The 24,192-nt window shown below is 40.9% G+C and overlaps 2 protein-coding genes across 12 annotated transcripts in view; one reads left to right on the top strand and one right to left on the bottom strand.

The window, feature by feature from the left end:
- The window catches only part of LOC110956318 (citron rho-interacting kinase), a 68,506-nt gene extending 53,139 nt beyond the window's left edge, over nucleotides 1–15,367 (top strand). For 6 of the 10 annotated variants that reach the window (XM_022201697.2, XM_022201698.2, XM_022201693.2 and 3 more), the window contains 16 exons: nucleotides 3,154–3,334; nucleotides 5,702–5,790; nucleotides 5,905–6,009; nucleotides 6,238–6,407; nucleotides 6,833–6,877; nucleotides 8,053–8,133; nucleotides 8,388–8,523; nucleotides 8,851–8,990; nucleotides 9,086–9,178; nucleotides 10,587–10,695; nucleotides 10,888–11,016; nucleotides 11,298–11,378; nucleotides 11,688–11,766; nucleotides 11,852–12,025; nucleotides 12,681–12,969; nucleotides 14,163–15,367. In XM_022201697.2, the coding sequence (XP_022057389.1) occupies nucleotides 3,154–3,334; nucleotides 5,702–5,790; nucleotides 5,905–6,009; nucleotides 6,238–6,407; nucleotides 6,833–6,877; nucleotides 8,053–8,133; nucleotides 8,388–8,523; nucleotides 8,851–8,990; nucleotides 9,086–9,178; nucleotides 10,587–10,695; nucleotides 10,888–11,016; nucleotides 11,298–11,378; nucleotides 11,688–11,766; nucleotides 11,852–12,025; nucleotides 12,681–12,969; nucleotides 14,163–14,186 (1,925 nt within the window). In that variant the 3' untranslated portion in view covers nucleotides 14,187–15,367. The remainder of the gene's footprint in view (nucleotides 1–3,153; nucleotides 3,335–5,701; nucleotides 5,791–5,904; nucleotides 6,010–6,237; nucleotides 6,408–6,832; nucleotides 6,878–8,052; nucleotides 8,134–8,387; nucleotides 8,524–8,850; nucleotides 8,991–9,085; nucleotides 9,179–10,586; nucleotides 10,696–10,887; nucleotides 11,017–11,297; nucleotides 11,379–11,687; nucleotides 11,767–11,851; nucleotides 12,026–12,680; nucleotides 12,970–14,162) is intronic. The other 4 variants (XM_022201700.2, XM_022201701.2, XM_022201705.2 and 1 more) reach the window with 1 other exon arrangement.
- A 100-nt stretch (nucleotides 15,368–15,467) lies between these two features.
- mtmr3 (myotubularin related protein 3) overlaps nucleotides 15,468–24,192 on the bottom strand; it is a 38,355-nt gene continuing 29,630 nt past the window's right edge. The window contains exons 20-21 of one of the 2 annotated variants that reach the window (XM_022201706.2): nucleotides 22,530–22,556; nucleotides 15,468–20,844 (exon numbers count right to left, since the gene is read on the bottom strand). In XM_022201706.2, the coding sequence (XP_022057398.1) occupies nucleotides 20,673–20,844; nucleotides 22,530–22,556 (199 nt within the window). In that variant the 3' untranslated portion in view covers nucleotides 15,468–20,672. The remainder of the gene's footprint in view (nucleotides 20,845–22,529; nucleotides 22,557–24,192) is intronic. The other variant, XM_022201707.2, reaches the window with a different exon arrangement.

Below are 24,192 nucleotides of genomic sequence, written 5' to 3'. Positions count from 1 at the left end.
GGAGAAGAAAAGAAAAGAAAAACAAGGATCAAGGAGATGTAACAAAATGTATTTGCTACTTCAAAAATGACAACATCCAAATTTTTGCCATCATTTCATGCGTTTGTATTTTTTTCATACAATGAAAATTTTGAGATGGATGCTAATGCTTCTATCAGAATGTGTGTGAGATCCTGGTGATAGCTGCTGCAGTTGCTTTTAACTCCCACTGCATCTAACCTTGTTGTTTTTGGAAAACAACAAGAAGTATATAAAAATATGTATTATCTGATATTTCATCTTTAAATCTTTATTCACAAAACAGGTTACACTAATTGGAAATTTCTATTGCTGGGCAACGATTAAAATCTTTAATCGTGATTAATCACATTGTTATGCATAAAATTAAATGATGAATTTAAAAGTAGTTTATTCTGCACTTTTATTTTTAAATTACTGCTATATGAAAAAAATACAGTAAAGAAGTGTGTGTGTGTGTGTGGGGGGGGGGGGGGGGGGGGCTGGAGAACCCAGGTGCAGACAGAAAATGGCAGACAGGTACGAAACGAAAAAAACATTTTATTTATCAAACAATGACTAAACTAATACATAGAATGGGGAATTGAACAGAGGCGAAAAACTAAATCAAACTACTCAAAACCAGGGAACTGACCAAAGAGCTGACAGATAGGCAGAGGGGATCTGGGAAGTGACAAAAAACTAGATGAAAAACAGGAGGCCGGATAACAGAGACGGACGGAATCAGTGGAAACACAAGGAAGAGCTGAGTCCAAGACAAAGCAGGGCAGGTGGAAATCCAAAGGGAAAGCTGAGTCCATGTGGGGATGTGAGGCTGGAAGAAAGCAGAGATCTGACAGTCTATAGTCCAGCGAGGAATGAATGACTGAACTGGGTTTATATAGTGAGCAGGTGAGGTTGTGGGCAGGTGAACTGAGGGACTAATTACTGCAGCTGATGCACATCACTGCAATCAGACTGCAGCCAGGAGATGCATGCAGCAGAGAGAGAGAGAGACAGGGACAAGAGAAACGGGAGGGAGAGAGAGAGATGACAGACAGAGGGACAGACAGGTCAAAACAGATAAACAGATGAAGAGGAACAATGGGAGAACAAAGGAAAAAGTGGGAGAAGGAGGCTAAGAACAGGGGCTAGAGCAGGGAGCATAACATTTGGTTTGCAAACACTTTAAATAAGTAAAGTGCTTTTTAACAGCAGTATTTCCTTTACACAGTAGCAGTTGAAACATTTCTTGTAAATCTCAACTTCTATATGAATGTAATCAAATCAAATCAAATTAAAGCTATTTGCCACAGCAAGGGCATTAACATTTTATCTGGTTTGTTACAGAAAAACAAGTTACCCTCAGTGTCCAGAGCCACGATTTTAACATGAACCTTCCTAGCAACAGCAAGTTTCCATTTATAAATCTGTATATATTTTTTTCTATACAGGAACCAGTAGAAACATTTTCCTTTTATCAGAGCAGCGGAAACAGGGATTATAGCCCCTGTGTTTGTGTCCCTTGCTAGTGATGCAGGCTGAGGCTCATACGTGCCGTCATTTTTCGAGATCCTGAGAACGTTTCTCAGACCGACATTTTCCACAATACTAATTGGAATGCAGTCTATAGCTAACTACTTCACTGCAGCGTTTATTAGCTTGTCTTGTTTTAGTTTATCTCTATTTGTCCCACATGCCGCATCCAACCAGTCTGAAGCCTCCCTCCACTGTTAGTTTAGGTGAGCCTTGATGACGTCCATCCTAAGTACTCTTCAACATCTAGCCCTTAATAACGCGTTAATGTGCCCAGCCCTAGAAATTTCTATTCATTGCATTGATGGTTTTAAGATGTTTAACAACTGCCAAGCGTCAAACACAGGCTAATTTATGAATCCCTTTAGTCACTCCCCACCAGTCAGTTTTTTTCCCTGATATGGCCATACTGGACCAAAATGTTGTTCCTATAAAAGGTATTCACCCCACCTTTTGCCCTTTTATCGCTTTTCAACATTGAATTGTAGTCATTATCATTTGGGTTTTTTAAACAATGTACAAAAAAACTGTTTCATGTCAAAGTGAGGAGAGATTTAAAAATAATGCCAATTAATATAAAATATATAAATACATAAAATAAATGACTTGCACAGCAAATTTTCACTCCTTTCAAGTCAGTATTTACTAGATGCCCCCCTGGTCACAATTGCAGCATTGGGCCTGTGTAAACAGGTCTCAATCGGCCTTGTATAGCTAGACTGCTATTTTACCCCCATTCTTCTCTGTTAAACCAATCAGGCTTTGTCAGGTCACCCAGGCATCATAGGTGAACAGTCCTTGTCAAGTCCAGCCACAAATTCTTAATTGGACTGAGAACTCAGCTACTTCAGAACATTGACCTTGTTGTCTTTAAATTGTTTATTTGTAGCTGTAGCTGTATGCTTCAGGTCATTGTCTTGCTGGAAAAAAAATCTTCTCTGAGGTCGCAGTTCTCTTGCAGACTGCATCAGGTTGTTCTCCAGGATTTCCCTATACTTTGCAGCCTTCAGTGTACCCTCTGCCTTTACAAGCCTCAGGCTCTCTGCTGAGTTGCATCCCCACATCATGATGCTAACTTACGCTAGGAATGGTGTTTGTGATGATGGGCAATATTTTATGTCTGCCAAAGATAGTGTCTAGTCTGATGGCTTCACACTTTAGAGTCTTCAACTTGTCTCTTGCAAACTTTAGCCTACATTTAATATAAGTTTTTTTACTCTTTGTCACTCTTCCATAAAGCTTTGACTGGTGAAGGACATCGGTTTTTGGATGCAAAGTCTTTCCCATCTCTGCTGTTAAAGCTTGTAACTCGTTCAGAGGAGTCTTAGTAGCCTCCCTCACTACTCAGTTTTTGGAATGACCTGCTCTAGACAGATTTACACATCATATGCATTCAATTTCTTAACAGTGGATTTAACTGGACTGCACTAAGACTTGTTTGGGGTTTTTTGTATCCATCCCTTGAAATAATTTTCAGTATTTTTTTTAGTGAGTTACTAAACAATGTTAACAGCTTTGCTAAGATGCCCTTCTCTTTTGACTGGTGATGTCACAGATGAGGAGCAGAACCAAAACCATGTGTTGCATTGATTTCACTTTAACAATGTCTTTTCTCCTCAGAATGTCATGCTTTGTGCCACCCAAAATGCTCCCCCTGCCTTCCAGCCACATGCGGCATGTCCAGTGACTGCTCTCTGCATCTGTCAGAGGGCCTATGTCGAGACAAAGGCAGCTCTCCGGGCCAACAGCTCAAAGAGGCCGGTGGACACATGCACCTGGAGGGCTGGATGAAACAGCCCAGGTTAGCAACAGACACACTGACACAATGCATTTATGTCATTAGTCTATACCAGTGAAACCATGTGTACACACGTGGACAAAATTGTTGGTACCCCTCAGTTAAAGAAGGAAAAACCTACAATTCTCACTGAAATCACTTGAAACTCACAAAAGTAACAATAAATAAAAATTTATTGAAAATTAAATAATCAAAAACAGCCATTACTTTTGAATTGTTGATTAACATAATTATTTAAAAAAACAAACTAATGAAACAGGCCTGGACAAAAATGATGGTACCTCTATAAAAGATTGAAAACCATTTGACCAGAGTGACATGATTAACTCAGGTGTGTCATTTAATTGACATCACAGGTGTTTCCAAACTCATAATCAGTCAGTCTGCCTATTTAAAGGGAGACAAGTAGTCACCCTGCTGTTTGGTGAAAAGGTGTGTACCACACTGAACATGGACAACAGAAAGCGAAGGAGAGAATTGTCCCAGGACATCCGAAAAAAAATGATAGACAAACATCTTAAAGGTAAAGGCTATAAGACCATCTCTAAACAGCTTGAAGTTCCTGTGACAACAGTGGCTCATATTATTCAGAAGTTCAAGACCCACGGGACAGTAGCCAACCTCCCTGGACGTGGCCGCAAGAGGAAAATTGATGACAAATTGAAGAGACGGATCGTTGGAATTGTATCCAAAGAGCCCAGAGCAACCTCCAAAGAAATTAAAGGTGAACTCCAAGGCCAAGGTACATCAGTGTCAGATCGCACCATTCGTCGTCGTTTGAGCCAAAGTGGACTTCATGGGAGACGACCAAGGAGGACACCACTGCTGAAAAAAACTCATAAAAAAGCCAGACTGGAATTTGCAAAAATGCATGTTGACAAGCCACAAAGCTTCTGGGAGAATGTCCTTTGGACAGATGAGACCAAACTGGAGCTTTTTGGTAAGGCACATCAACTCTATGTTCATAGACTCAAAAACCAAGCATACGAAGAAAAGAACACTGTCCCTACGGTGAAACATGGAGGAGGCTCAGTAATGTTTTGGGGCTGCTTTGCTGCATCTGGCACAGGGTGTCTTGAAAGTGTGCAAGGTACCATGAAATCTGAAGACTATCAAGGCATTCTGGAGAGAAATGTGCTGCCTAGTGTCAGAAAGCTTGGTCTCAGTCGCAGGTCATGGGTCTTCCAACAGGACAACGATCCAAAACACACAGCCAAAAACACCCAAGAATGGCTGAGAGAAAAGCGTTGGACTATTCTAAAGTGGCCTTCTATGAGCCCAGATCTGAATCCCATTGAACATATGTGGAAGGAGCTGAAACATGCCATTTGGAGAAGACACCCATCAAACCTGAGACAACTGGAGCTGTTTGATCATGAGGAGTGGGCCAAAATACCTGTTGACAGCTGCAGAACGCTCATTGACAAATACAGAAATCGTTTAATTGCAGTGATTGCCTCAAAAGGTTGTGCAACAAAATATTAAGTTATGGGTACCATCATTTTTGTCCAGCCCTATTTCATTAGTTTGTTTTTTTTAAATAATTATGTTAATCAACAATTCAAAAGTGATGGCTGATTTTGATTATTTAATTTTCAATAAATTTTTATTTATTGTTACTTTTGTGAGTTTCAAGTGATTTCAGTGAGAATTGTGGGTTTTTCCTTCTTTAACTGAGGGGTACCAACAATTTTGTCCACGTGTGTACTACACATCCCCTGCCAACAGCTGTTGTTTTTAAAGCACAAGACCATTTTTTTTGTTTTTTAAATACTTTTTTGGCCTTTTGTTGGCTTTATTGGACAGCTTAGTAGAGAAGCAGAAAGGAAAGTAGGGAGAAGAATGGGGGTAAGACCTGCAGCAAAGGGCCAAACTCAAACCCAGCCTGCATCAGGGACTATACCTCTTATTCATGGGCCATCTGCTCTCCCAGTTGAGCTATCTGGGTGCCCCGACCAACACCGTTTTGGTTTTTGTAATTCCAGGGGCATCCAGATATTAGCATGGCATGTCTGAGTTAGGCGCATAGGTGAATGAAAGCTTTTTTTAATTCTTACTAAATAAGTGGACAAAGATAGACAGACAAAAAGATAAATAGACAGACACTTTATTAATATAATATATAAATTCTTATGTCTTTAGAAGTGTAATTTCTGTTTTGTTCTCCCCCACTGCTTCTTCCCGCTGGTCAGGCAGACTGATGTCACCAACCACAACCCCTTATAGATACTCTATGAGGTTCTGCAAAATCCACCTATTTGGTGCTTAAAGCATTTCAAACAAAGGCATATGTTGAGTTTCTTCCAGCAACTGTTGATCCATTTCATCCCCAATGCCTAACAGTAATCAAGTTGTGTTGTCTGTTTCCAGGAATGGGAAACGAGGCCAGGGCTGGGAGAGAAAATATGTAGTTCTGGATGGGACTAAAGTGTCCATCTATGAAACAGAGCCCAGAGAAGGTTACATTTTCACTTGCCTGGATAGTTAATAGAAATTCAGAATTTCAGATTTTGCTGGAGTTTCCAAATAGTACAGCTTGTCAGAAATATCTTTGTTCTGTTAATGTTTCTCAGACTCAGTGAAACCACTGGAGGAGTTTGACCTGTGTCTGTCAGATGGAGAAGTGATGGTTCATGGAGCAGTAGGAGCATCTGAGCTGCCGAACACCGCCAAGTCAGGTAGGTTATTAATGACCAGATATTAAAATCACCTCCCTAATATTGATTTGCACAATTTTATATATTTCCCCTGCTTTAATTTGTAAATTTCTGTCAGACTTTGCTTCCATTTTCACAGGTTTTGTCTTGTTTATATGCAACTTCACTGTCATATTTACTACTTCTTTAAAAATATAAATATATAAATGAGACATAACATCAAATTTCCTTATCTTCCCTGTGCATCAGATGTCCCCTATGTCCTGAAGCTGGAGTCCCGTTGTCACACCCCCTGCTGGCCTGGCCAGTCTATTTACTTCATGGCTCCCAGTTTCCCAGACAAACAGCGCTGGGTGGCTGTGATGGAGTCTGTGGTGGCTGGAGGTCGAGCCTCACGGGAGAAGGCAGAAGCTGACGCAGTGAGTATCTCAGGAGCAGGCGAGAGGCAACTGCTGCAACTGGATTTCTGCATCCTTAAAGTCTGCTGACTCACATCATAAACCGTTACGACCGAGGTCACAGATTACTGTCGTGTCTGTGGCTGCGGTTGAAAACTTGATGTTCAACTGTGTGGGGGCTATTCATGAGGAGCAGATTAACCCTCTGTAGTCGTGTTAAAGACATAGGTTTTAGATTTAAAGTTGAATGAATAACCCCAGTTTCACTTATATGTGTCGTTAATTGTCCCCTTCTTCTCCCCTCTTCTCTTTCTCTCCTCTCTCTTTGTCATTCTCACCCTTGTTTGTTGCTTTTTCATCATGCCACATTGTATGTCCGGTATATGGGCATGTTTTGTTGATTTGTTCTGTTCTGCCAATTCCATTGGGTATCATTGCACACATAGGCTGCTGTGTCCAAAAGACAAATGGTTCTGTCTCCTCTGGTCCAGGTAAACAAACATATAGACACAAGATATACTGACACACACATACACATTCACTGCACATCCTCAGTGAGGCACGCAGTAGTGCATGTGTTTGTCATTGTGTTAGTTGGTCATCTTCCCCCTTTGCTCTCACCTCACCTGCTGTAACCACTCCTCACTTTCACTATTCTCTGCTACATCCTGTACAAACTTTGTGTTGATGAAATAGTTTGAATGTTGCTTAAATATGTCTTGTATACTATTATAAAATCACAGTACACAAATTCTCACCAAGATGTCTGATCATCTTTGGTTTGATCCCCTGAGACTGTCCTGCCCAGAGGACCAGGGATCAGACAGTGGGTTTTTATCTGCTCGTGAACTTGTCTGTGCTTTTGCCCCACAGCCCCTCTGCACACTCTGCTGAGACTGGGATTCAAGTCACTTAACTTGACATACTTTGACATAAAGCTTAATTTAGTCAAAGATTTAAGGATCTACAGTTGACTGTGCCATGTATTAAAATAATTGAAACCAACATTTTTGTCTTCTTGTTGAAACATTTGTTGTACTTAAGTCAAGCTGACATTTCTGGTGAAAGCATGTCAGGCCTAAAACAATGCCTGGGGTTTATTATAGCTTTCTGTGCAGGATTTTTCAGCAGGCTTCAGTTAACCCCCAGTAGGCTGGTGGCGGCACTGATCATTTTGGACTTTTAATTGGTAATCTATTGGTTCAGTCCCAGAGAAGTGAACAAACATAATCACAAAAATCAGTACACTACAAAAGTATAATTGCTGTGGATCTTTAATGATAAACTTCCTTAACTTGTGTCTTTGACCATCTGCCTTCTATGTTCAGAATGTGAATATGGCTGTCCTTAAAGCAGACTCCCTCACTCTCGAGATGCAGGTGTTGAGTTATGTGTTTGTGGAGCAGTTGTCAAGTCTCCTTCGGTCGGTTTGTGTGTCTGGTTGACTTCTACTGAAGGGGTTATTATAATGACTGTAATTTCTTTGTACTTGTGACTTCAACTGACTTGAACCTGACTTGTGACTTGGTCCCACCTCTGACACTGTGAACCTGCACCCAGTCCCACAGCTGTTTACTCCCGTCTGTCCTACTCCTCTGCTGCCTCCCCTTGACGTCCTGTTGAGCTTTTGTTCCAGCTGACCACTGGTTTCTTTGTGCTCTTTCAGAAGCTACTGGGAAACTCTCTTCTGAAGCTGGAGGGAGACGATAGACTGGATATTAATTGCACTCTTCCGCTCACAGATCAGGTAACATTTTATTTGATCAATTTTATTGAAGGAAACATGTTTTTTTATGGAACATGTTGAGCATTTAGAACACCTTGATCCACAGAAGCAGTTATAATCAAAAGCAGAGTGGTCAAAATTTATGAAAGGAGATGGAGCACAGAGCAGATGCTTGGGGCTCATTGCCAAGGTTTGCCTCATGTTGCTCCCATTTGAAATGTCCCCATGTTTGCCTGAATACTTGTGGTTTATTGTGCTTTATGGTTGTGCTGCAGATTGTTCTGGTGGGCTCTGAAGAGGGACTGTACGCACTCAATGTTATCAAGAACTCTCTGACTCACATCCCTGGCCTCGGGTCAGTCTTTCAGATCCACATCATTAAAGAGCAGGAGAAACTGTTAATGATTGTTGGTAAGACTGTCTGGCTTTGTCATTTTTAAAAGATTATAACCATCCACTGAGCAACAGGATTTGAGTCTGGCTCAGTCAATTCAGGAATTCAGTATGTTGTTCAGAAATCGGAAGCCTAATATCTTTTCCAATGACAAGCTGTTATTACAAATAATTGCCATAATTGAGGTGTTACAATTATTATGCATCATTAAAACTTTGAAAGCCTCTTCCAAGCTATTCTAACAGCTTTGAAACTTGTAAATATATTACATTGTTTTACACAGGACAGCATGATGTTTTTGTGGAACATCGGCTATGTGTAAGGTATGCCTGTATGTGCTGCAGGGGATGAGAGAGCGTTGTGTCTGGTGGAGATTAAGAGGGTGAAACAGTCTCTGGCTCAGTCCCACCTGCCCAACCAGTCTGAACTGGCTCCCTACATCTTTGAGACAGTGAAAGGTTGCCATCTGTTTGCTGCTGGGAGAGTAGGTCTTCCTCACCTCTGTAAACCTTGACATGAGACAGACTCTGTGATGATGGAACTTTATATTGACAACTGACATGTGTGTTCTTTTTACAGATAGACAACGGGCCTTGTATATGTGCTGCAATGCCAAACAAAATAACCATTCTGCGCTACAATGACAATCTCAACAAATACTGCATTCGTAAGGTATGTATGAGCTGTTAGTACAATTTGTCTACAATACATGACAATCTAAAGGATTTTTCAGACATTTGCTTGAATTTAATGTGTCTGAAGTGTCAGAGTCATATCTGAAAGAAATCTTGCTCACTTTTCTGTAAAAGTCGTGACGGCAGTCTTTCCAGGTCTGATCTAGTGTCACTTTCAACACAGCACAAATTGATACTGCATGAAGCCATATTAATGGATAGACACTCACAAAAAACTTTGAGTTGTGCGAAATGCTTTGGGGAAAGCTGAGTGGCAATCAGTGCCAATACTGGTCCAAAACCATGACACATGCACATTTTCCACTCTGTTCGTTCTTCAATTTTATCTCGATTACAAACTGATACTTGCCCATAATGAATGTCCAAAAAAAATAAAACTTTACTGCCACTTAGACAGACCAATAATGAATGCAATCTAGGTTTTGACAAATTGTTAATAGGAGAGGAAGTTTAATTTGTTACTTCCGGCTGTTTGTAACAGTCTGTTTGCCAAGTTTATTACCTGCAGCATCAAACATCTGCAGGATCCATATGAGAGTCTACAAAGAGAGAGAATTGTGTACATTTCTGCATGTGGAGCAACTACTTTCATTAATTACTTATAATTATAAGTTACCAAAGACATGGAGACAGAATCAATCAGGATCTAACGGCACACCTTTTGTACTTTGTTGCACATCAGACAGGTGAGCTGTCACACTCAGCTGTAACAAAACATTTAACTGCAGCTTACAAACTGTGTGAAGCTGAAGGGATATTTTTTATTTCGCTGTTTGTAAAGTAGTCTTTTAGTCTTTTGTTTATTAATACATTATTATGCAACAGAAGTCACTTGATGTATGACAAATATTGTGTGCATATTGTGGTTCTCTGTCATTGTGATGAGTATGTCTGAGTGAAGCTGTGAGGAACATTAGCATAAAAGTGATCAATATCTGAAAGACAGAATGCTTTGACTTTAACATGCACCGCATTTCTAAGAAGCTCTTAACATACTGTGGAAGACAGAATACACACTGTACTGTAGAGGGAACATTACGTAGTAAAAAGGAAGATGTAATCAAGTCAAATGGCTGAAGATAGTATGAAAAATCTGGAAATTTGTATCTTGGTGCTGGAGTTGTGTGAAATATAAAATAAGAACAACTGTATCCCTATTTGTTCAGTACAGCAGAGCTAAGGTTCTATTAGCTGTGCTTCCTTCCTGGTGAAGCAGTGGCAGCAGTACACAGCTACACTGTAATGTTTCTTCCACATAAAGGAAATAACAGATTTTAAAAGTGGAGGCCCTTTATCATCATAAAGGCTCCTTGTACCAAATGTGCCATACTTTAAATAGAAGCAAGAACTGTCTCTTACTCACCTTCACATCCGTTCTCTCACAGGAAATTGAAACTCTGGAGCCATGCAGCTGCATCCATCTGACCAGCTACAGCATCATCATCGGCACCAACAAGTTCTATGAGATTGAAATGAAGCAGTTTGTGCTCGAGGGTAAGGATGTTCTTTTTGCCTTTACTGGTCTCAGGTTGGTGACAAGGTCACACATCAGGTACCAGGATCATATTTTCAGGCTGTTTGGCAATATTGTTGTAACTTATTTAACCTGGGATCATGTCTACTGGATCACTGTGCACAGAGAAACAGACTGTGTTTAACTTCAGTCCTCTGCTTTGTCCACTGCAGAATTCTTGGACAAGAATGATGTGTCACTGGCCTCTGCAGTGTTTTCAGTCTCGTCTCACAGTTTCCCCATCGCAATCATGCAGGTTGCCAGCAGTATGCAGAAGGAGGAGTACCTTCTGTGTTTTCATGGTAAGCGTCTGTTTTATGTTTACAACAGGAGCTGATGATATGCTCCACAGTATGGCTGTGGATAGAAGGATAACTAAGCACAAACCTATCAGTGAGACAAATAAAAGCCAGTAAAGGTGTGTATTTATTGTGGTGGTAATTGCTCTCTTTATGTGTAACTGTGCACTGTGTCACCAATACTGCTGTCTGCACACAAGACTCCTCCTGTCATGTCTTGTGGAGGAGTACGTGTGTAAGTGTATGACAAAGGGTGTGTAGTAAAAGCTGTTTCTGTGTGACAGAGTTTGGAGTGTTTGTGGACACGTACGGGCGAAGAAGCCGCACTGAGGAAATCAAATGGAGCCGTCTGCCTCTATCTTTCGGTAAATTGTCCACACTTAGGTTACAGAGGGCTTTACAGTGCGTTTGTCATTCACCCATTTACACGCATGTACACACACACACACACACACACACGCAGGCGCGTGCGTACACACACATCTTTGGTGGAGGAGCTGACATGTACCTGCTTTTTGCTGCTTAATTAAATACAGATAAATAGTGTGAGTAGTGATCATTATGTGTTTGCTTTTATGTCTTCATAGAGCGCATTGTGACTTACTTTTTAAAGTGGCTGTTTAAGTACATCTATAAGAATAATTATTATAGTTCTGTGTTCTCCTGTGATGCAGCCTACAGAGAGCCCTATCTGTTTGTGACCTACTTCAACTCCCTGGATGTCATCGAGGTTCAAGGACACGCTGCTCTGGGGTGAGACAACACACTTTGTATCACCTTTTGATCTATTGATTTTGTTTGTTAGCTTTATTTTCCACATAATTGTCATTGTCTCCAGTCCTACAGTGCTAGCCCACCTAGACATTCCAAATCCTCGGTACTTGGGCCCAGCCATCTCCTCTGGGGCCATTTACCTGGCCTCCTCCTACCAGAACAAACTGCGGGTCATCTGCTGCAAGGGAAGTCTGATCAGAGAGTCTGGAGAGCTGCAGAGGACCGGCTCCAGCAGAGGGTCAGCTCACTCCGTCTTGTTTGTGCAAAAAAACACAGCAAAAGAAATATCCATTTATACACCGCTTAATCCTCATTAGAGTCGTGTGAGGCTGGAGTCTATCCTAGCTGACTGAGGGTGAAGGCAGGGGACACCCTGGACAGGTCACCAGTCTATCACAGCGCTACACATAGAGACAAACAATCACACTCACATTCACACCTACAGACAATTTAGAAATACCAATTAACCTGGACATGTTTTTGGACTGTGGAAGGAAGCCAGACAACCTGGAGAAAACCCACACATGCCCAGAGAGAACATGGAAACTCCATGCAGAAAGATCCCGGGAAGGCAGGGACGCGAACTGGGGATCTTCTAGGTGCAGCGGCAAAAGAAACAGCTGAATTTTAATACGACTAATAATACTAGTGATTAGAACAGACACTCTCAAAATAAAACTGCTAAAAAACACTTAAGCAAAAATAGATCTAAACTATCTGCTGAGATTCACAGGTGGAGATTTAAACCACTAGGTTTGTTTATTTTTTCAGATATGCTGACAGTGCCATCTGCTGTAAAAATATAAAATGTGCCTCCCCTATGAAAGAGATGATTTTCCTGATCACACTGTCAGACATTGATGGAAGCCGTTGCTCTGCTGTTGTGTCTGCAGTAGTCCCAGCAAGAGAGGCCCCCCCACCTACACTGAGCACATCTCCAAGCGTTTGACCTCTGGCCCCGGCAGCCATGACGGTCTGCATCGGGAGCCCAGCACCCCACATCGTTACCGGGAGGGCCGCACAGAGTTCAGAAGGGACAAGTCTCCTGCCCGGCCTCTGGACAGAGAGAAGTCACCTGGCAGGGTGCTGGACAGCCGCAGGGAGAGGTCTCCCGGGAGATTTGGGGACAGCAGCCGACTCCATGCCGGGTCTGTCCGAACACAGCTCGCCCCTGTTAACAAGGTATGAAGAGGTGTCCTGGTGCTGTGCACAATACCATGTGTAGCTGTAATGGTTTTTGCTTCTTCTTTTTTTAATCACAGTAAAACCCAGGACCCCTCATTTATCTTTCTTGACTCTTGAAAGTGTAAACAGCAAAGCATGAAAGTGGAAGACAAAAGAAATGTGTGTAAGCAGCAAAAAAACAGCAGTAAAACATAATTGGAACACAAAATGAATCAAAAAATGGCTAAAATAACAATCAATATTATCATAGTAGTACGTAATATGAAAAATTAAGATATAACAGTATACACTGATTATTATTAAATCGATCTGATTTGAAATATATATTGATAACGATTAAGTTCAAAGTACCAAAAACAAACATTAGCTCTGCTACCAAAAATATTCTAATATTTGTTGAGTCTTGAATTTGACGACAAAAATTGGTCTTTTTCTTTATTTTTCATTAACCCCTGTTACAAAGCTGCCCTTTTCCTTCTGCAGCAACATTTTTTTTAAAGTACTTCCATTTTTTGTTTACTACTTAAGTATTTCCATTTTATTCCACTTTATACCTCCACTCCACTAAATTTATCTGATAGCTTTTGTTATTTTTAAGATGAAGATTTTACACAGTGGATAATACAAGTTTAATGTCTGGGATCTTTTTCTTTATTTAGTGGTTTCTGAACCTGCACTTAAACACAAGTGTGCAAAAAAAAAAAAAAAGTAGTCTCTCAAAGTCACCAGCAAGCTTCCACAAAATTTCAGTGAAATTTTTTACTTTAAAGGATAATTTGGGCCTGTATTTGCCATTAGTGGCTAAATACTGTTGCTGTAGTCCATTACAGTATATTTTAGTCCTCTACTGTAGCTGTACACAAAACTAGTAAATACATGAATTCTTACCATTGTTCTTTCATTACAATCAACATGTACATCGTAGGTTATTTGACTACAACCCACACAGTGTTCTGCTGCTGTACATACTCATCAGACCAAAGGTTTATCCGCCCTGAAAACTGTTTCAAAGTACACCAATTACTCCTGTAAAACTAAAGTGCACATTTGTTTTAGGAAATTATTTAGTCTCTTATCAATTAAGATATTCTCCAGCTTCTGAATTGAAACCAATTCTTCTATATTTTTACTTTACTGTTGACATGGATGTCAAACTGAAATGATGTTTTTTAATTGTGCTTGACTTGCAGGTGTGGGATCAGTCGTCAGTGTGAATCCAGCTGCTCTACTCCTGACTGTAGGCTGAAGAGAACCAATGGGAAACCCTGACTTTCCTCTCAGTGCAAGCACACAAACACACACAGCAACACATCACTCAGGCTGACCGTCAGCCCCATCGCCTGTACATAGAGCAGCCTCCGTTCCTTCAACAACACACAAACCTGCAATGGGAGACGTGTCCCGTGACAATCCTCTTTTCTGACTCGTGCTTTCATGAGGGTTATCCTGCAGTAGATTTGGTGGCAGGGAGCCTACGCTGATCTACGTGAAGAGAATCTACTTTATAATAAATACTTCAAGTTGTAAATATTGCTGTCTGAGTTTTTATAGATAAAGGGAATAGTCGGCTGGTGAAGCCATGTCTATTTTTTTTAAAAATGAGTTTCTAAAGATGTTGCAGGGAGATTAATGATGTCGCTGGTTATGAAATACAGTATCAACCTTTCATTAGAACATGAAGTATCGTGTTCGGTTTCTTCTCTGTTCAGAGAGTCAAACCAACATTTAATTACTCACATAAATCATGAAGAGAAAGGAGGAGGCAACACTTTGCACATGAGATTGGATTTGAACAGGAGTTCAAAACTCCTTCTTGTTACATGACCAGTCTTCTTTCTTTGGATCAAATGTATGGTCCTCCTGACTAAATAGCCTTTGATATATAATTGCATATGATTGCTTTATGACCGTCGTCGTCCGGCCACACTTTGTAACAATTATTAAGCAATGTTTTGCTCCAAGTGTTCCTTGTGTTGTTTTTTGCAAACCTAAGATAAAAACACACGCAGCTCTGCCTCTGGTCCTGGACATCGTGCAGTCAGGCTGGCTGACACCGCCTCAGCTTGCTCTTAGTCTGCTGCTGCTGATTATGGTACAGATGTCCTGTTTCTGTGCAGTGATATGAAGTCTAGTAACTGTCAGGGGTTGTCATTTTAGTATTGTTTCTTTAGAGGCAGTAAGACCACCTCCATTCGTCACATCAGTGAGCATGACTAACTTAGAGCAGCACTCGTCGCTTTTCGATCTTGATTCTTTCTCTTGGTTGTTCCTTTCAGTCATGTATTCACTTGAATTTGCATTCAATAAGTAGACATTGATGTTAGACAGTAACTTAAGATTTTCTTGATTTTTAGAGATGTATACCAGTACACGCATTAAATATGATTGAAGTGTCTGACTGTGTTCTTCTTTGTGTTTTCAGCAGTAGGTTTTCCACCACACGTCAGCTTGTGTCAGTGTGAGCAGGCATCAGGTGCTGCTAGCAAACAACACAGTAGGTTTACCTAGTTTATTTTTCCTTTAATTCTACAACAACGTAATGCTCTTTAAAGTAAATCCAACAAAACAAAATATTCAGACTGAACAAGGAGCACTTGTTGTTACAGGAAATGGCTATGTACAGCTACACACTCCTCTGACAGACATGAGAAGGTTCAAAGTGCTTATCAAACAGAAGGGAGGGGGGAAAAAAAAGAGAAAAGTCAAACAAAAGCACAAGTGATCCCTTCGTGAGAGACCCGTAATATAACCGCTTGGCACCAGTCTCTGCCAAAAGAGGCACACACTCACAGTCACACCAATGCTTGATGCATTCACATGTACACACACACACGTCAAGTGATTACTGGGCCGTTGCAGTGATGCCTCTGATAGAGCATGTCAGCGTGAGTGAAGAAAAATACAACATATGCTAGAGAACTTCTTGGGAGGGGAAGGAAGAAAAAACAGCACAGCAACATGTGTGTTAAGTGATGCCCACGTTAGCAGACCCTCCCAGACACATCCAGCCAAAACCCTGCACAGCACCAGCTCTCATCACACTCCTCACAATACTGAACAGCACAGCACACTTTCAGTTTTCAGCTTTATTTTGATGCACTCTGTGGCAGTGTCTACTTAATGTGCAAAAAATAGCCTTTTTTTCCTTTTAGACAATTCACATTCATGGATTGTTGAACAAGACAAGCTTGGTGCCCCACATGCCTGTGATGGTGGTGAAAATAGAGTGAGAAGTCATGCTGCCAGTGTGTCTGTAGGGAGTGAAAGAGCTCATAAAGGGACATTACACATCTCAGTCAGCCATCTTTTCAGATTTTGCTGACATCTGATGGTCTGTATTTTAAAAGTGTTGGCAAACGTTTTCTTTCAAAATTAATTTCAGTTTAACTCTCTGCATGTTGAGACAACAGATTTGGATTATAGCCAGAACTAAATTTACATTTGCTGCTCAGTTAATGCCAGTAAAATAAATGAAAAAATAAGTTTGGAAAGGTAATGCCTTAGTCATGTTGCCATAGCATCACTGCTTCAAGTGTTTTTAAAAATTCATAAATTTACAGAAGTGACAGAATCTCATCCATTCAGGGAGCAAACAGCTTCTCCTTTTTCCCCTAATTGAAAGACTGAAGGTTGGGCTGTTCAAATCAACACCAATTCTACAGGAGGGCAGTGAGAAAAACAAACACTTCAAGCTTGTTGTTGTTCTGACCACCTTAAACAGCAATTCCACTGCACACTTCAATAATCTGCCACTATGTTTAAAGCCAACAGCAGGCGTCAGAATCAGCAAAACAACTCCAACATGATTCAATAGTATCACGTTGTCGATCACAGATCACACAAACTGATGCATTTCCTCTGATAGTATGAATTTTGTCATCCTGTGTGACAAACCACAGCGACTATCTGGCACAAGTGGGCTCGCTGCGGTCATGACAAGCTGGATGAGGAGGAGGATTTATAAGATTGGCAGTCTCAACAACAAAAATGATCATTATGAAGCAAGTCTACGCTCATGTATGGTACCCTTAACGGAAAAACTGATTTCCAATAATAAAAATAAAAGGCCATTCTCGACAATGTAAATCTGAAAAGCTCTCAGCAACTAGAAGCTCAGTGTGAGTGTGAGAGTGTGTGTGTGTGTACTTGTTTCTGCTATACCGGTGGGGACTTTGACCTGACTATTTGCTATAAAGGTGGGGACTTGTCTTACGGTGGGGACCTAAAATGAGGTCCCCACGGGTGGCAACACCGTTTTCTTGGCCATATTGTTGTTAATAAAAAATGTAAAAGTGCAAAAACGTTTGTTTAGGGTTAGGCATTGATTTGGTGATGGTTAAGGTTAGGGTTAGGGTAAGGGTTAGGAGTTAGATATGAATGGGAGTCAATGGTATGTCCCCACTGGTATAGAAAAACAAACATGTGTGTGTGTGTGTGTGTGTGGGGGGGGTGCATGAGCAAGTGTGGGTACAAAGTAGAGGTAGTGTTTGTAGATGGGTTTGGAGTAATGTTTGTGTGTAGGGGGGCTTTTATTTGGGTTCAGGCTGCTTGTTTTGGACCACTGTTCTCTCAGTGCATAGACGTCTCATTAGCTACAGACATTAAGTTTTTTTTTTTTATCATTTTGATGCTAGATGACACCTCTGACTTTTCATCCTGTCCCCTCTTCATATTCAGGTAATCATAACATCCACACATTCCCCTGCGATTGGCTAATACAAAATATCATGAAATAACGAGCGTCACCGCAGCCACCGTTCAGAATCACCTTTCCTCCCCTGTCTCAGAAACACTGATTATCCTGTGGCAATTGAATTGTCTGGATTTTTTTTAAACAGCAATTCAACAAAACCTTCATAAATAAATCAAGGTAATGATCGCATTTAAACGGGAAAACCACTGCAGCATCAGAACAGGACGCCCTGCTTCTAAATTAAAAAAAACACCTGTCATCTTCAACAGGCTGCAAAACCTAGGAGTTTTTCTGCAATCAACAACATAACAAAACAAGGAAATTTAAAAAAAAAAAAAAAAAAAAAAAGTTTTTGGTGACTAATTAAGTGCGCCACTATTTAAGGATTCTATACATTTGTCTTAAATGCTATATAGGTATCTGAATATATTATTTTATTTATTTATTTTACAAAAAAAAAATGTATTAGTGTGTGTGCAAGGAGGTCATTGAATGGTGTGAGGCAGAGTGGGCGTCTCAGTGAAGCGTCTCTAATAGATTTCATGTGGAGTTACAGACTTTAAGGCCAAAAGCCCTTTTCTGCTGCTGCTGCTCTCCTCCAGTTTCAGTCAATCAAGGTGGAAATCAAAAATGTACAGAAACAATACTATTTGTAATCAAAATAAATGACACTTGCTTTTAGAACTTGACCACAGATTGAATTTCACACCTCCACTTCTGATTTCCACCAGAGTGAGCGAGGTGTCCAGCTCCCAGTGCCTGCTGGGTGAAAAATAATAAAAAGGGAGCTGCTGCTGTGAGTGAAGGGCATGAAGGTATGGCTAACAGGTGAGATTACACAGTCAGTCAGTTCACGTCGGGCACAACAAACCTGCAGCTAGTCTGCCGACTGACACAAACTGACAACGCCACAGCACATCAGTTTCCACTCCCAGCAGACGAGTAATAACAGTCTATCAGCGTGGAAGAGCCGAGTGGCCACCAGCTCTTAAAGGGTTGGATAGTCTAAAGCCTTTTCTCTAACTGGTCCTGCTGTAAGACTTTTTACAAGGGCATTTAAAAAGCAAACCATAACTTACTCTCCTCACCGTGGTCGAGATAAGTACTGCAAACAACCAGGGTATTTGGAGGAGAAAAAAAAGACATTTTAAACATCCCAACGGCATTTTTGTTAACATAAAGGTAGACAAAGAGTCCAGTGTCTCCTGCCTGCAATCTGGGCTGAATCTCAGCTGAATTCAAACTTAAAACTGACACCACCGATGGTTCTTTTTTTTCCACCTCTATTTTGTACTTTATATTAAAGAGCTGTTTAAAGTTTATGTACATGCACGCAAATGTTTGTGTCCTTCTGCATGAAAAGCTGATAACCAAACAAAGCATGCAAATCTACTCAGTTGAGGTTCAGCCCACAGTATGTTAAAGGGTCAGTTCACCTAAAACCCACTGTAACAATGACACTGTGTAAGGGTTCACTATTCGATCAGATATTCAGAATTTTTCTGATTATGGGCATCATTATTTATTAAACCAATTTGTGACAAAATGAATACATTAGAAAAAGTGCTACTTTGGTTCGGATGAGGCCGATTCTATCTGTCGTCTCCAGTATAGAGCAATGTTATATGTGAAGAAGTTTTGCATTGGAGATGTTATTCTGAATTTTGCCACAAAGATATTCAGTTTTGGTGCAAATGTACTGGTTTCAAATATAGATTATCTAGCTCCTTGATTACTACTAATGACCTGAAAAAAAAACAGCAGCTGATCTCTACTGGAAGGACGTGGCAGATTTTAGGGGGGACAGCTGAATAAACTGAAGTTCCAGTCATCAGGTCTAAAGACCACAAACCTATAACAGAAAGCAGAGGTTTGAACAATGTGGGTGGCAACCAGGAAGAAAGCAGTTACAGTCCTGAGTTGCTTCATAGGAAATATAAAATCCTGCACTCTGTGGACTTTGAACTGTACTGCAGTCTGCAGTCTCTACCGCTTAGATTTTGAGATTTCCTGTTAGTTCTATCTTTGAAAATCTCCCGTGTGTGTAATGCTAAACCCCTGTAGCACCACTTCAAATGCTATTTGTTAGTACTCTGAGCCACAAATAACGCTTAGTTATTACATAATTGAAAATTAACTGATAATCAGTCAAGCAAAAATGCATCTCTTCTCTTCAGCAGTGAAAAAAATTCTGATTCTTATTGTTACTGAACTTGAAGGTGATTTTATCTTGGTCTTGGCCTGTTGTAGTATAATGGCCGCATTTAACAAAAAAAAAAGATCAACTGATTAACTGAAAACATGACTTGCAGACTGATGCGTAGAGAAAACAGTGCAGAGTTAATGCAACTCATTACTATGGTGGCGGCAGGAACCTAAGAAAAATAAATGTAGATACATAAGCTGGTATCACAAGAGGTAAACGAGGAACAATGATTTCCAAATTATTTGCATGAACTGACCCTTTAAGTTTTCCTTGACAGCATTTGTGAGCTTCAGCTTGGTATCTGGATGTCTCTAATGCTGAGGGACAGTCTCATGACTGCTTCCTCGTCAATGCTGATATTACAGCTTCCAAGTTGGGAGATGATGGTACTGAGAGGTCTGATGAGGAACCTTGATGAGCAGAGAAAAGATTCAATAGACTAAAGTATTCCAGGAGACTTCAGCAAGCACAGTGAGACGACCTTCTCTGCCTGCCTGGTCCAAGGCACCAGGATGTCCAATCTCACTCCTCTGTCCTGGGAGTGCAGTTCTTTACTGCCGCAAAGCCTCAGTGTGGCCACTCTCTTCCACACCACCCACTCCTGTGCACACCCACAGTTCAGAGCGCTCAGCATCTCACCAACACATCACCTTCCATATATACACATTAAATTCCATATCTGCAGCACACACACACAAAGTACATGGGACATTCTGTGTAGCTCCTGTGCTCTTCAGCAGTGCGCCTGTGTCAGCAGCTGGCGGCGCAGCCCGGCTCTCCTCCGTCCCGCTACTCTGAACCTCAGTTGGAGCTGGCTGCAATGGGTTTCTCCAGCTCCATGTCCAGTGGGGCCGAGCTGAGCTGGAGACTGCCGTAGCAGGTCTTACAGACACGGCTGGGCTCGAACAGCTGCTGGCTTGGCACTGGGATCTTCTGGTCGCAACAGCTGGCACAGAACACATTACCACAGTTCCTGTGGGGAGACACAAAGGTCAGTGGAGGGAAGTGGTCTGACAGAGCCTCCTTCCACCTCCTTTCACCATGCGTCTCCTTGGCAGATCGTGTTAAAATTACAGTTTACACCCCTGTTCATTATACATTCAAAACGGGGGTTTGCTTGATTTGAATGTTGTTAAGTGGGGATGTTTTGACACGAGCCGAGATGTTAATTTATTCAGAGCTGGAGTTTCTGTCAGCTCAACGTGCATCAGTTTCGGATCCCTGAGTGTTACTTGGATGACTATTTTTTTAGGACTTTTCAAGGTAAAACTTTATATATTATTCTTTTCCTTAGAGACTATACAGAATATTATTAATATAATTATGATTTTACAAGAAAACATAAATGAAGGCTCTCTCTCCTACTACTGACAGTTGTGCTGGTTCCATAGAGGTGCCAGGCTTTATACTGCGGCATAAAATGAGCTCACAGTGGAACAAAAAACATGACAGGAACAAAAACTGCTCAGGGTTCAGAGGGTTAAGTTACATTTTTCAGGAAATTAGTCATTTTATTTCATCTTTACAACCAATCTCCGTTTTAGAAGAGGACAAGGCTAATTAGAAGAGGTATTTAGAGGATTATTCTGCTAAAAATTTAAGAATAAGTAAAGTGACATTCCAAATTTCCGCAACAATCTGAAATGTCAATCTCTCAGTAATTTCCATATTTCCTACTTTGTGACTAAAGTACTTGGACTCCTCGGTCAGTACTTGTCAATATTATTAAAATCTCAGCACTTTTTATGTTGCCTTTACTAAAATTCATTGCTATTTAATCATAGATTACAAAATAAAACCTGAAAAGCACAAATCTGACATAAAAATGTGACTAGTTCAAACTTGGCCATTTGTGACGCAGGATGAACCAGGTGGAAAGAAGGAATGAGAGTTGTGAGCAAACCCCAATCATCATGTTTACAATTCAGCCCTACTGTGATGTTTCACTGCATGCCAGCTTAGCAGAAGTGCTCCAACACACAGCAGTGATAACTTAATTATTCAGCCCATAAAAACACCATCACTGGACAAGAAGGCAGGTCACACTGAAGGTTTCAAATATCCATGCTCTGATTCAGATGTAAGGCCATGCTCACACAATGACACATAAATTGGTTCTGTTTACTTGCCTGTACTCACTCTGAGCAAAAACAATATAAAAACAACTAATTCTCTCTGAGTCTGCAGCATTTTGTACCACCAGGTGGACTCAGTGGCCCCCGACACCATGCTGTGCTGCTGGAGGGTGAGATGCAGGGGGCTGGTTCAGGGCAGCATGCTGCCGGGTATGTTTTGTGGGAGGAGGGCAGGGTGCTGATATGGTGCTTTGGAAGGAGGAGGATCCATATTCTTGTCCAGATTTAAATTTTTAACATGAAATAATCAGCCCTCGACCAATCACAGCACCGTGCTCACAGTCACAGCCAATTAAAAACCGCTGAATGGAAACACACTGCCGCTGCAGGACGTAAACGTAAGTCAATAAAATCTCAGAAATGAAGAGCAATTTCCCTAAGAAGTTGATAAAACAGAATGCATCCCGATGCAGCAGGTGAGTGGGGAAGGGGTTGGCTAGGGTTAGGATTAGGATTAGGAAGGTGCAGCAATGCCAGGTTAAGAGGGTGGAGGGTGGGTTGGGACAGGGGAGCCGGATCTCACCAGACCTCCTGGACAGGCTCCCTGCCACTGTAGAGGAGGAGAGGGGCAGAATATGGATCAGAGCTGCCTGAACTTTAGAGGAAAACGTCACATTCCAAAACACACGTCCAGACACCAGGCAGCAGTGATATAAGGGAGTGATAACACCAGAGGAAATACCAGGAGCTGATGGAATGAGACAGATAACTACAATTCACCACATCCTGATCTTTCTCAACAGCCATGTGTGGGCACATCAGATTAGTCCAACAAAGTTAATAATCAAACTATCAACCATTCCCCAAGTCAAGCAACACTTTATTTGTCACAGAGAGCATGACTAAAGTTGTGACAACTGTTGTCGGGGCTAAACTACTAACTTAAAATCGTACCTGAAATATTGCACTACAAACTGCCTGTGTGCATGTTTACTAGGCACAAAGGGTATAATAACAAGAAACAAACGAGCAGTACTATGGGATATGCGGCAGTCAGTATTTTTAGAGCCGTACTACAGCCGAAAAATATGGATATCTTAGATTTGTTACATTCAAGAGGGACATGGATACAAACAAGATAGTCCACAGTTAACAGGATATCAGGTGATCTCAGCAGTGGAAAGTCATTTCTTTACATCAACATCTGCATTGCGTGTGTCATTCTACACATGGAGAAGAGAGGATGACTTTACAGGACAGTGGTGCAGACTAAGGATCTTTTAAACAGTTCTTCAGCTTTTCTAAGGTTTTATTCAGCATTGTCTATCAAATTTGGATATATTGAAGAATCCATCAAGTGGTGGTAAGGGTTTGAAAAAATACATGTGCACGTTAAATTAAACCTGACTTTAAATAAGTTTAAAACAGATACTGTATTGCTGAGTACAAACTGTACTTTTAAAACTGCAGTGCAGCACACAGTTAATGCCAGCCTGATTATTAGCACCACTAACTCCATGAGTGCAGGACCTGCTGTTGAATCACTGTCCAGGAACCTAGCTTCTAAAGCTGCTGTGTGTGTTACTAAGTAACAGCAAATGATTGGATCGTTTGCTAACTGTTTTTCAGAATACCTTCTGAATTCTGGAGGCCAAAGAACAAAAACAGTGGAGGCCAGAGATCACCACAGCCAGAGGGAGACACTTCTAACCCAATACAAGCTGAAGTATTCAGATTTAGAACTATATGTTGCTTGCTGATGTTCTGAAGTCATTTCAGCCATTCATTACTTTTGTCGATTTAAATTCCTGAACATTTTGACTCCAAACATAAAAGCTTAACATAATAGGGCTGCAACTAACAATTATGTTAATAATCGATTAATCAGGCGATTATTTTTTTTCGATGAATCGGATGAAAAGAACATTTTTAATTTCCGTCTCTTTACTCAGAAATAGAAGATTTGGAATGACAGAACAAATAAGATCATTGTAGTGAAGCCTTCGTCTTCAACCATTGACAGAGGCCTCACGTCAGTGACATTCATGTTGAGGATGTTCTCAGTCAGACAGCTGCTTGCTGTGGTGTATATGATATCTTCTTCATCAAGAGGCCTATGAATGTAATTCATCCTGCCTCGCTCCAACACAGACCAATGTCTTCACTCAGATGTCAGAAAATTAAAACTTGAGGCTTAATCTTCAAATTATTACCACCATACAGGCCCTGACAAAAGTCTTGTCGCT

Source organism: Acanthochromis polyacanthus, chromosome 7 (genome assembly GCF_021347895.1).
Source record: "Acanthochromis polyacanthus isolate Apoly-LR-REF ecotype Palm Island chromosome 7, KAUST_Apoly_ChrSc, whole genome shotgun sequence".
Taxonomy (NCBI): domain Eukaryota; kingdom Metazoa; phylum Chordata; class Actinopteri; family Pomacentridae; genus Acanthochromis; species Acanthochromis polyacanthus.
This window is presented reverse-complemented; position numbering and strand designations above follow the sequence as displayed.